Below are 13,262 nucleotides of genomic sequence, written 5' to 3'. Positions count from 1 at the left end.
AGAAGAAAGAAAAAACCAAACAAACTATGCTCTAATCGATATAGTGTAACAGAAATAACAACGGGAGTGACAAAATTTATACAATTGTTAAAGGCAAAAAGCAAAAAAAAAAGTACAAACAAAGAGAACGACCTTCCACTGTGAATGGCTCGATCTCATCATCCTGCAAAGCGTTAATTATTGCCAATGAAATCCCCTGAGGCAGAACTTGCGCGGTTAGCGCGAAATTGACAAGGGGAAGGCAGATGCCGTTGCCAGTAATTGTCAGCACAGTGTGCGGCACGGTACACCACGTGTAAGTGTAACTGCCGGAATTGGTGCGACCACATAATTACCGTGAGGTACAGCTGGTGAGGACAAGTCGACGTGTGTCACAGAGTGGGGCGGTAGGCGAATAAAATCCATGCATCTCAAACGGCTTGGAGGCGGGCCCACAAGGTCGGCAAGAAGAGGCAAGTCAAGGCGAAGTTAGCCGGCCGAACAGTCAATGACGGCGGAATGACTGGATAAGGAAATCCAGACCGAGAATGAGTTTGTGCGGGCAATGCTCGATGACGGTGAAGAGAACGACGGTGTGTCTCTCAGCAATGGTGAGTCGGGCAGAGCACATGCCAAGAATAGCGACAGTACCGCCGTAGGCGACTTGTACAACTCGGTTCGGGGCGGGTTCAGAACTTTCTTGAGCCGACGGCGAAGAGCAGCACTCATAATGGACACATGCGCCCAGGTGTCAGTCAACGCGCACACAGGAACATTGTCGACGAGAACGTCCAAAAGATTCTTGTTCGTGGGTAATGTGAAGCGAGGATTTCGTGCCAATATCGTCATTGCAGCTTCACCTCCAGAAGCTGCACTATCTAGTTTTCCGGTCGGGAGTGCGGCGAGTAGGTCGGAGAAGGAGCACGGCGTGACGGGGGCGAACGAGATTGACGACGGGAGGGAGAAGGTGAGCGGGAGTAGCGGGGTCGTGTCAAAGGTGTCGCAGGGTCAGATGATGCAGCGGGCATAGAAGGGGCGAAGGAAAATGATGTGGTAGAGGGGCGAGGGTGGTAATCAGAAGAATAGAGCGTCGGAGAAGTCCAGCGGCTGCGGCAATGGCGAGCCACATGTCCAATGCGTCGGCAGTAAAACAGATCGGCTTGTCGTGTACGGTTCGCCATTCGGAGGCGAACCGTACACGCCATTCCATGAGAGTAAGAGCGCGGTGGGGACGTGCGTGGAGAGAGAGGTTCTGAGCGTACGGAACGAATGGATTGCAGGCCGACGTTGGACAACTCTTGACGGACGACGGCCTGTATCAAGGAGATTGTCACCGGAGAATGATCAGGTGATGGGAACGAAGGGGCTGCCTGTTGTGCCGCTTCGACCTAACGATGATTGATGCGGTTCAAGTTGTCACATCGCGACGGCTGGTGGAAGAGGTCATCTCAGGATGACGTAGCAGCTGTGTTGGGAAGTCGCGTGATATGTTGGTATACCCGGCGGCTTTTAGCTTGCTCGAGACGGCGGCACTCCTTGAGGATCGTATCGATGCTGGTGACGTTCGTAAACACCAGTAAATTGAAGGCGTCGTCAGCAATGTCTTTGAGGATGTGATTTACCTTCTCGTCCTCAGACATGGTCGGGTCAGCCTTGACAGAAAGGGCCAAGACGTCGAGAATGTACGACACGTAGGACTCGGTCGACGTCTGTACACGTGTGGCAAGGGCTTTTTTGGCATTGACTTGGCGACCGAACTGATTGCCAAAAAGGTCGCGGAGCTTCTCTTTGAAGAGATCCCAGCTCGAAATCTCCCCTTGGTGAGTCTTGAACCATGCAAGTGGAACTCCGTCGAGGTAGAAAAGAACGTTCGCAAGCATAATAATCGGATCCCACCTGTGACTGGTGCTGACACGTTCGTATAAGCGGAGCCAGTCGTCAACATCAGCACTGCTTAGTCCGTTGATAACACCAGGATCCCGAGGGGGGGAACGGCGACGTAGGTCGGGGCTGCAGGAGGAGACGGTTGTGTAGATGAAGTGCCGCCAGCAGGAGCCGAAGTTGCACTGTCGCCGTTGCGACGGCTGCGAAGCTCCATGACGGGTACGGGGAAAGTCCACCTGCACCAAATTAATGTTACGTGTAGCTGTAGCCCAATGTTATATACATTTATTCAGAGGAAGCTAACGGAAGGCCACAATGGCGACGCTATATCAAGCGGGTCCACGTCGTCTTCCTCCTCTTCAGTGCAGCCACACTGGGGTGGCTGCTTCGTAGCATCATGTTTCAAATACGTAAGAAGACATGAGGAACTGCCAACAAGAACTGACTCGCCATCCTGGCCTTGCGAAAATGAATGTCTAGCAAAGCTGTTCCAAAACCACAACTTCTGAGGAGGGGGTAAGCAATGCTTATTGAGGGTTCAGATGCTTATTTTGAGCTTGTTCTTTATTGAAACGTAGGCTGTTCTGTGTGTTCTACTCATGATTTTAATCAATGCATGCACTGTTCGCTTCACTTGGCTGAACGCTTGATTCCGCCGCCATACGGGCGTATGAGCCATTGCTACGGTATGAACCACTGTATTTTTGCTTGCTTACGGGGTTTTCAGTGATTGGTGTTGCTGACAGATGTTTGTTTTCAGCTTGATGTTTATTGAAACGTGGGCTGTTCTGTACGTAGTATGCGTGTTTCCAACGAATTGATGTCATAATTTCATTGATATATATGATGATATATATCAGGATATATTAATCAGGAATTGATGCATTGTTCGCTTGAATTTTCTGAGTTCTTGTACAGAAGGGAAGGAAGAAGGAATGGGCGGGATGACAGTGAGGTTGGCCGAGTTCTTGTATACGGCATTACAAGAGGGATGATCCATTGTATTTTTGCTTGGTTTGGCGGGGTATGAGGCATTGCTGATGATGGTTATTTCTACCCACAGACGGATACAAAGAATGCCGACACCGAGAGGCTAACACCTTCGTAGTAATATATGACTTTTGACGCTGTATATAGTAGAGGTGCGTGAAAACACATGTGGGCGAGCCAGTCTTTTTTACGTTAAGAATGAACTAATGATATGGGCCAATTAATTGATTTATTTAGGCGCTTCAAAAAAGTGCCATTTACATGCTTCAAAAATTTGCGTTGAATCAGCATAATTTTGTTTTCTTTCTTATAATAATAAAATATGATTCGCCATGCTGGCACTGCGAAATCAGATGTCCAGTGCAGCTGCTACAGAACCACCAGTGCAACTGCTGAGGGGGGTATGCAGTGCTTAATTTATGGCTAGGATGCCTGTTTGGAGATTCCTCTTTATGAAAACGTGTGGCATTCTGTGTTGCATGGTTGACCAATGATTATATGTAATGTCTGCTTCCCTTTGCTTAGCGCTTGTAGTCTCTGCATTACTAGGGTATCAGTCATTGTATTTTTTTTTTCTTACGGAGGTATGAGTCATTTCTTAGAGGAGCATGTGCCATTGCATTTTTGCTTGTTTACGGAGGTTTCAGAGATTGCTCATGATGATAGAGCATTGTCCTGTACCGCCGCATGACGACCACAAAAACCACAAACTACTGCAAAACAATCTCTGCTTGATATAGAATTGGTGCTCACGCTAGATGATACAGAATAATGCTTCTAAATCTAAAGTTTTGAGAGTATGACGTAAACAGTTTAACTCGCAATAAGATAAATCCTTAAATTCAACGAAACTAATACACATAGACAATGCAAATACCTTGACATTCTAGTAAGTAGCAATTTGATGTGGTCCGAGCACATTACTCAACTTGTGACTAATGCATCAAAGAAGCTTGGTTATATTAGAAGAAGGTTGTTTCTGTGCCCTCCCTCAGTCCGCCAAACACCTTATGTACACTTCGTTCGCCGTAAAGTTCAATACGCGTCATCCATTTGGAGTTCTCATCAAAGTTACCTAAATAAGCAACTGGAATCCATGCAAAATTCTGCTGCTCGCTTCATAATGTCCAACTACAACTACCACGGAAGCATCAATAGCATTGGGAGCCATCATACCGTGTTGGTGAAACAGCGCACTGAGCAGGATAGGGTGGAGAGGCACAAAAATACATGACACTCGCAACTACTTTATTTGAGAACAATCACTTCATATTTACATACCTGCGCACCCTCAGACGTTGATGATATGTAATGCAAAAGTAAAAGCACTTTCAAAATTATATGACAGCGCATACTCAGGCTTCAAATATAGGCAACATATTTATCAGTGTGTGCACTACTATCGTAATTGTTGCAAGCCTGACAAATTTATTATTCTCATTTTTTTTAGTGTCCATCCAAAAAAGCCGCAGACCTGCGCGGGACACGCGGCACAGTCACATCATAAGCTGGCGGAGTGGTAACATTAGAGCTTCATTTTCGAACCATGTACTACAGGGTCTTTTCGGCGAAGCCTCCGCTTTGTTTTCATGATAATGACCTGAGCTGTTCGCCTGGCGTCGACAGCAAACTGCGGCTTGCGCTGCGGCTTGTCCTGCTCTCTGCACAGCGGTGTGCTGAGCCCCATGTTCCCTGGTTGTAGCCGCACGCGTAGCTCTACAGCTTGCTTCTTCATCAGCGGTTCGTGCCTTGCGAGGAGGCGCCATAACATGCAGCGAAGAGTAAACGCAAGAACCACCACTACATAGCACATATGTCGCATACTTTGACCCGTGTCACGGTTCGATGATGTTGATGTTGTTGATGATGATGGTTTATTGGCAACCTTTCGAAGTGGGGTAGTGACAGATAGTCACCTAGCGTACTGGAATTAACGAGTTCTAGCTACATGCAGCATGTAACTGCTATATGCAACTGCTACTTGTCGGGACATCTGGTGGAGTATAACGGAACTGCAAAGCAAAGTTTGCACTATTGTGAGCAATATGAGCGGGAACACAGGAGCACGTGTGCGATAGCCTGGAACCCTGCTATGCGCGATATGCGGCGTACGTCGTCGGAAACTAAGTGGAAAGGAGGACGCCGTTCTAATAACTGTGGGCGCTCCCACCATGCGTCTCGTATACAAAGGGCGGAACTTCGCTTCGCCACCGCACATTGATAAAGCTGTTTGATATTGCGATTACTCGTATCTTAGTGCACTGAGCCGTGGCCGATAGCAGCACCATGGAGAAGGGCATTAAACAAGAACGGACACTCCTCTACTAGAGTCCAGTGGCCGAATTCACTGTAGCGCACCAAGGGGATGGGATTAACTCCTTCCGCTTTCGGTTTTGCGCGTCCGCGTTTTAAACGCTAGCTGGCACGCGCTACGCCGGCTGCGTTACTCGGAGCTTTCTTTTTTATTTGCTACTCAATCGCGCGCCATCTTAGTGCGGGATTGTTTATTGATTTAAAGTGTGTGAACTACCTTTACAAGCCTCCATCGAATCTCTACTACGTGCCATTTCATAAAGTAGACGGAAAACGTCTTGTAAATGGAGAAATGTTTATTTCTCTCCCTCCCCCCCCCCTCTCTCTCTCTCTCTCTCTCTCTCTCTCTCTCTCTATATATATATATATATATATATATATATATATATATATATATATATATATATACAAAATGCTCGTTATGCTCGTTCTGGGCTTTCTGTGCGTTCATCCACCGTTGTGGCACCAGGTAAGCAGCTGTAGTTCCCGTATGAAGCTCCACCGGGCGGCATCACCTGAAGAAAGTAAATTACAAGCACGTGTTATTTTGGTATTTAGCCCTTAAAGGAATACAGCGATTAGAATGGAGGCGTACGAAAGTGGTGAATGGGTGACATTACAACCAAAAGCATCTGACTTTTACATACATCGCGTCAAAAATACACAACTCATGCGAAGCTTTACTATAAATCATGAAGAGAACATCTGATTTACGAGCATTCCCGCCTTCCAAGGCATTAATTCCTTCACTTTAAGAACACAGATGCACGAGCGATGGCATCTTTCCAAACAATTTGGCCTCAGCCGACGCGATAGTGTACGCTATATACACAGAGGTGGCCAGAAAACAGGCTCTCAGCCAGACCATGCTAGACGCTCGCAGAATGTCTTCTAATCGCTCTCAAGAGAAGTGCATGGGTGCAAAGCCTGTTTTCAGAAGACAGAATTTTCGATTTCGTTTTTCAGTTTCTTGGCATTATCTTTTGCGCGTTGGGCCGGCGCCAACAACATACTCCAGATTTATCACTCTTGGCAATCGCTCGCCGCGTATTCGACAAGCCTGAGTACCGAAGGCAAGTATATGTTGCGGGGACATAGAAAGCGTCACAGACTTGTCTCACTAAGGTTCAGTTAACCCCAATGTAACTGACACCAGGCCGGATTTTAATGCGAAAGTCTTCGTAGGGTCATGGTGAAGTTTGTGTCAGCAGAATTGACCGCCAGAGTGTCTGCCGAAGCTTCATAACGCCATATGAAGACAGATTAAAGACAGGTTAAAGAAAGAACAATGATTGATAGTGACAGTTAGTTATATCATAACGTTATAATAGAAAGTGGTAGAGGTTAATAATGGCTAGTAATGACTAATAATAACTACTAATGACTTGCAATGTGTCATGTCTACTAATGACTCCGAAATGCCCAATATGTTTAACGACGGCTTGTACTCACCACAATTGATTAGAATTGACTAGAAAAGTCTAGTAATGAATAGTAATGACTAAAATGACTATTGATGACTTGGTTTGACTACTTATGGCTACGAAATGACCAATATGTCTAACGACGGCTTGCAAAGACCACAATTGATTACAAATGACTAAAAATGCTTACTATAGTGAGCAGTAATGACTAATAATGACTGAAATGACTTGTAATGACTAGTGATGACTAAGAAATGACCAATATATCTAACGATAACTTGCACCGACTACAATTGATTAGAAATGACTAAATATGTTTAGTAATGATCAGTAATGACTAATAATGACGGAAATTACTTGTAATGACTACTAATAACTACGAAATGACCAACATGTCTAACAACAAATCGTAACGACTGCAATCGATAATAAATAACTAAAGTGCTTACTAATGACCAGTAATGAGTAATAATGACTTAAATTACTTGCAATCACTACTGATGGCTATGGTATGACCAACACGTCTAACGACGGCTTGTAATGACAACAATGATTAAACATGACTAAAATGCTTGTTAGTGAGAAGTAATGAGTAATAATGATGAATTAGCAAAATGAATAGTAATGACTACTGATGACAAATGTGTATAACGACGAATTGTAATGACTACAATTGATTACAAAGGTCTACAAATAATATTGAGGTGCATGATAAGAGGAGAAAGAGTAGGCTTTCGCTGTTCACTTGTTAAGCGAGATCTTAAGAGACCCCGTAATTTTTTTCTTGCTGTTTCACAAAACCAAGCGCGGCGAGCATGCCTCAAAAGTATCCGGGAAAGTTACTAAATTCATTACAATAATTTTGGGGGTCAGAAAATGCGTCACGAACTTTCCCCAGTGGGATTCAGTACACGCGAAACTAACCGCGGCACACAGCCGATATACCTTTCGCTAACTGCGTCACAATGCCGGGAGCGGCCACTGTGCTTGAAAAGAACCCGAAAAAGTAACGAAAATAATTACAGTGATATTCTGGGTTCGAAAAAGCGCCAGAACTTGTTGCCGCAAGATTCAGCCCTCGCGAAACTGCGCCACAGGACCCAGCTGCATCTCCCTAAGTGCGCCACAAAACCGGTTGCGGAAACCTGCCCGAAAAGTGCCAAAAAAGTTATAATAATGTTGGAGCTCATAGAAAGCGTCGCAAACATCTCCCAGTGCGAGTCAACGCAGAATTTACCATGCTAGGACGGTCGAGCTGTTTACTCTAACTACGTCACAAATCTCGGTTCCGTGCCGTAAAAGCCAAAATTGCTCTAAATGCGTCGCACACTGTCCAACAAAATTTCTCACCTGGCCGTAGTCCAATAGTGCAGTAGTGCCATGTCGAAGTGCAGAAGGAACGCAAGAATACACTGGGAGCCCAACAGACACGCTATATCCAAAATGGACGGGTCGCCAATCAAGAGAACTTCCTATGCGCAACCGGCCTCGCTCACTTCGGTGGCATGTCTGGTACGTGACGCATGCATCTGTCGCGGCTGGCGTGCCGTTAGCTTGTAGCTAGGTAACGCAAGAAATATAAGTCGCAAAGTAGAAGTTCAAAAAAAGAAAACGTTGCCACTAAATTTAGTTCACATTCTTTTTTTCCGATGCTCCGAGTCAATTAACGGATGGGAATAACACTAGACGTGAAGTGTTTTCTGTTTCCAGTTTTCGCCAAATGTCCCCTCTTGTTGAATTTCTTTCTCTATCCCTTTCAGTCTCGAAATACGTTCGACTGTCGATAACTGTGTGAAATTTACATAATGCTATGCCAAGGTGCATGAGACTCCATTGAAAGCAGGTCAGGGTGGGATGAAAATGACTGTGTATTTTATAGAGAGCCACCCTAATTACATGGTAATTAAATATTTATTTATTGTATAGTCAGCCATCCTACGTTTCTTCAATGAAAATATTGGATCGCCCGCTCGAATTACACGCAGAGGATAATTATTGGGCACAAGCATGGCAACAAGGGAAAAACATCTTTCGAAATCACTACCGAAAGACGTCACTTCCAACGTCCCGCCAAACACGGGAGTGCATTCGCCAAAGCGGTCACCTGAAGCGATACATTTTGCTCAGAAGTGATATGGGTGTATTTTAGAAAAGCAAAATCTTCAATTTACTCAAAGCTTAATGTTTGTTGTCTATTTCTTGTAACCACGGCACAGTAAGGCAAAAATAAGTCGCGTCCACAAACGTGTATGCCGTGACTGAAGGGGCTATGACAGGCACTGTTTTGAAGCGTAAACATTCGAGAGCTACTTCCCTAGGGAATGTGACCGTCTGTCAGGAAGGCGTAACACGATGGTCTCCGTAAGATATGCACCAGGTCCTACTGGATATTTCTGAAAATACGCTAAACGCAGGAACGGGCGCATCAGCGCTGCGCTCTCAAAAAATAATTATAAAAGCATGGCTAAGAAAGAAATTACTCGCAGTAAGTTACTGTGCACGTAACCCTCTTATAGGCTTTCGCGTGGCCAGTGAAATGCCATGAGCTACAATTTTCGACAAAAGCAGGCGCGGTGGGAGTGCTAACAGCTAGCGGAAGAACGTCCCCTTTCCCGCATGTTTTCCACAGTACCACGCGGTGACCATGTAACATCGCGTGTCAAATGGCACGATACGATGTTAACGGTGATGATAATGAATTAATAGCATTCGCCTTGAAACGTGAAGGTGGCCAACAGTCACCTAGCCTGCTTTAATTCTTCAGGTATGTCATAAATGTTCTTTGTTAGTACCAGCCTAGAAAGTACCAGCCTAGTATTATACCGTCAGAGCAGGATGCAAGGTCGAAGAATTCAACGATGTAGTGATCTCGCTGAATAATGGCATGGACAGAGCAAGCTACTAAGCAATGAATGGGTTCTCGACTTGCTCTTCGCAGGGAAAGTCCCCTAAGAGACTTTGTCACTTTTCGGAGCTCACGGCACCAGCTTGCGTCAATAACGAAAATGGCAACACTTGTGTACAAGAGCATATCCACGGGCGCCGACCAAACAACTTCCACAACGTTTGGTGGACAAGGGTGAGGACTTCGGAATTTCGACAATAGCCCAGTTCTTGCCTCCTGAGCTGCGACAGTCAATTTCCGTTTTTTTTTCAGGAGAAGAACGACGGCGCATCGGAGACAAAGAGTGCTGACGCGGCCAAGGTGAGCAGCAGAACTCGCATGGTGGATCTTCACTCAGACACACACTGGACTGTGGATCCGAATAGTCATAGCGAGAACAGGGCCGGTCAAAGTAGTAGGTTCGACGACGAGGATCCCGGAACGTTTGCATACGACGACTTAAATGACTGGCTATGTGGCCGGGGCCGCCACATCCGAAACAGATGGACCAGTTTTCGGGCGTACACCAAGGATTTGCGGCGATGAAGGTATGATGCCAAGCAATAGGCGGAGAAGGTGCTGTCGGGGCGACGAGCCATGCCAGACAACAGGCGTAGAAGGGACTGCCGTAAGCGACGCAGCATGAAATGGCAAGTACGTTTGTGGCCAGTGCCATTTCGCTGCTTCGGCGTAACTCAGGGTAGTGGCGACAGGCAGCGGCTGGAAGGGCTCCAGTAGAGCCCCGGTGATCTGCTCCTGAATTGCATGACTGGCATAGGAGCTAAAGAAATGGGATGCTGCTACTGTTGAGGCTGCTGCTGTGGTGGCGGGTACGGATGCTGAGTAATGGTGAAAATACAGACAATTGATGGGCGACCTCTTCACGCACAAACGTTTTGATTTGTGGGAAGAGGGACGAGTGGTCAGGGACGACTTCGAGCCTTGTGAGTGGCACGTCGCGCTTGTAAGTACGCCGGGTCAGAGGTCATTGGTTCCGCAATTAATCGTAACTGTGACACAGTGTAAAAAATTCGGCCACAGTGAGAGCGGACTTCGAAAGATACATCTGGAAGACGTCAATGTCGATACCCTTCATTATGTGGATAATTAGCAGCCTTTGTCATTGAAGCGTCGGCACGCTGGCCCATGTCGATGACTTCTTCGATATAACTCGCAAATGTCTCACCAGGTTGTTGCACGCAAGAGCGCAAATGTTGTTCGGCGCGCAGCTTCCGGACGGCAGGGCGGCCGAAAATGTCTGAGTATAACGCTCTGAACGCGAACCAAGTCTGAAAGCCTGTTTTGTTGTTCTTATAGCAAATGTTTGTGATGTCGGAAATGTAAAAGATGACGTTGTTCAACTTTATGGTAATATCCCATCGAATATGTGTACTTACCCTCTCGCATAATGTGAGCCTGTCCTAGTCGTCGTGGTCATCTTTGTCACCTAACACAGTGGGGTCTCTTGGACAAAGCGCTCTGGAGAAAAGAACTGCCGGGGTTCGCAACGTCTAGAGGGTGCAAGCTTTGCGGAGACGCCAGTACCTCCACCACTTCGAAAGATTTTTATTCGACGTGGACCGTAAATGCAGAAAGGTCTGCAGAGGATAGCACTAGTTCAAGTCGAGCACTGTCAGGGGCACTGCTTTGGCGATCCCGCTTGCGCTTAGGCTGTCCTCCTCTTCTTCATTACACTGTGATTGCTTCTGTCACAACAGCGTCGCAATAATAAATATGGACACACATCTTGCTTACTTGGAGCTAAGGCGCCTTATACTTAAGCTGTGCCTTTATTATAAGCTTTACAATTCCTGTTTGGGCAACTCAGTCTTATGGAGTTCACTGTCCTTCCTGCCGCACAAACGCAACGAAAGCAGCCTATCTCACCGAATCGGGAAGTCTGCAAGTGACAGGAATACTCTACCGAAGGACACCGTGCTGCAGTCCGACCTAAGTGATTTCGAGATTGCCGTCGAATCATTAGCAGTAAGTAATTATCCATCCCTCAGTAAAACATCTTGCTTTAGGTTATAAGTGGAAATAATAAATAGATAATGCTGGATTTTAATGCGGAATTTTCTACCAGCCAAGCAAGGCCAATACTGTAGGGTTGCATGCGTACCCATGAGGTACTTAAAAACTGACAAGAAATGTGCGACATTATTTTGTTCTCAAGTCATCTGCGTTTAATACGATCTTGGTCGCATGACAAAGCACACGTTATATCTAGCGTAAGCACCGTTTATTACAATATTCCTTTTTGGAATCCAGGTTTCACTGTCATGATCTAGGCACTGTAGCTAGCTCGGTGAGCCGGTACATCTCCATTATTATTACTTACAGCACACACTAAAAGCACAGACACAGATGAGAGACGAAACATGGGCGCTGACTCATGACTAAAAATTATTGCATGCCAACAGCCGTAAAATAGAAAAACTCACACATGCCTACACCGGCGCACCTTACACTCCTTTGACGATTAGTGAAACAATAGAGGGGAGCGGTAAAGCAAGTGCAGCAATTTTAATTTTTAGAATCATCTAATCGTTAAAATTACCGCACTTGCTTTACCGCTCGCCTGTCTTCTTTCCCTATTGGTCGAGGGAATCTATGGTGCGCGGGTGTAGGCATGTGTGAGTTTTTCAATTTTATGGCTGTTTGAATCAAATAGACATATAGTTGTGATTCAGTGATCGTATTTCTTCTCTCTGTTGTTTCCGTGTTGTTAGCGTGCGGTAATAATAATGACCTAGATGATCACGGTTTTACAGAAAGAAACACAAAGCGCGGGACCTTGTTGCTTTACTATTAGCAGTAAATGTTTTACTGGACGTATGCACGAAATGGTCGGAAAAGCTTTGAGAAAGACTTCATTGAACAACTAAATTTCTGCAACTAGGAAAATAGAAAACTTAAAGGGTCACTTAAATTTCTCCCTATTCTAATAAAACGTTTCGTTGTAGGCATACTGTGTATCACTGCCGTACTTAGCGCATGCGGAAACGCTTCTTATAAGTAAGGAGACATCGTGCCGAAAGGAACATAAAGAAGGGCATAGACACTGCTACAAAAGAAAAACCTCTTTCTAGCTGGTTTGTCTAAGTTCTACGCATTTCGTGCGGTTGACCGTTAAAGCCCAGGAAGCTAACGTAATATTGTTTTACATATATTTTTTTGAGCATCTGGCCCAGTGGAGATTTCTGTGATATCTTAGCCACATACAGCGCCACTGTAAAATATTACCTATTGTTCTACCACTTGCGTGCGGAATATCAATGACCTGAAATATTTTCATAAAGTTCTATTGCACAAACGGACGTTTAGTCAGAAATTTGTGACGCCACAATTGCTTAGTCTGACGCCAGTTGCCGTTTTACTGCTCCTTACATACACTTATTTTCTTCTTGACAGAATCTTTCACGACAGCCACCTACCATAGAACAATCTGCTTTATCTATCGAAGTATGTCTTCTACCACCGACCACAATAAGAACAAGCACGAAGATGGGAATGTAAAATTTACGGAGGACCGCTTTTTTCTAGCCTGCGTTTTTTGAATAAATGGCCCCGGTTTCTTGCGTCTATTGATACAAGACAGCACGAAAAAATGCTGAGTCTGCAACTGAAGAATATTTTTTGTAACTCTCCACTGATTTCGTGCAGTGTTGCAGTGCTCGTACACCAATCCCTTCTGAAACAACCTCTATTCCTTGAAAATTCTAAAGTAAAATGTATGGAATGTGCTTGTGGTTGGATTGCTTCGGATTTTATCAGTACCATTTGTT

At 45.4% G+C, this 13,262-nt stretch overlaps 1 protein-coding gene across 1 annotated transcript in view; it reads left to right on the top strand.

Annotated features, from left to right (window-relative positions):
- LOC142589798 (uncharacterized) overlaps window positions 1-13,042 on the top strand; it is a 148,517-nt gene extending 135,475 nt beyond the window's left edge. The window contains exons 2-4 of the mRNA XM_075701378.1: window positions 9,529-9,669; window positions 9,748-9,795; window positions 12,889-13,042. Coding sequence (XP_075557493.1) covers window positions 9,529-9,669; window positions 9,748-9,795; window positions 12,889-12,916 — 217 coding nt within the window. The 3' untranslated portion in view covers window positions 12,917-13,042. The remainder of the gene's footprint in view (window positions 1-9,528; window positions 9,670-9,747; window positions 9,796-12,888) is intronic.
- Window positions 13,043-13,262: the final 220 nt, after the last annotated feature.

The sequence above is a fragment of the Dermacentor variabilis genome, chromosome 8 (genome assembly GCF_050947875.1).
Source record: "Dermacentor variabilis isolate Ectoservices chromosome 8, ASM5094787v1, whole genome shotgun sequence".
Taxonomy (NCBI): Eukaryota; Metazoa; Arthropoda; class Arachnida; order Ixodida; family Ixodidae; genus Dermacentor; species Dermacentor variabilis.
This window is presented reverse-complemented; position numbering and strand designations above follow the sequence as displayed.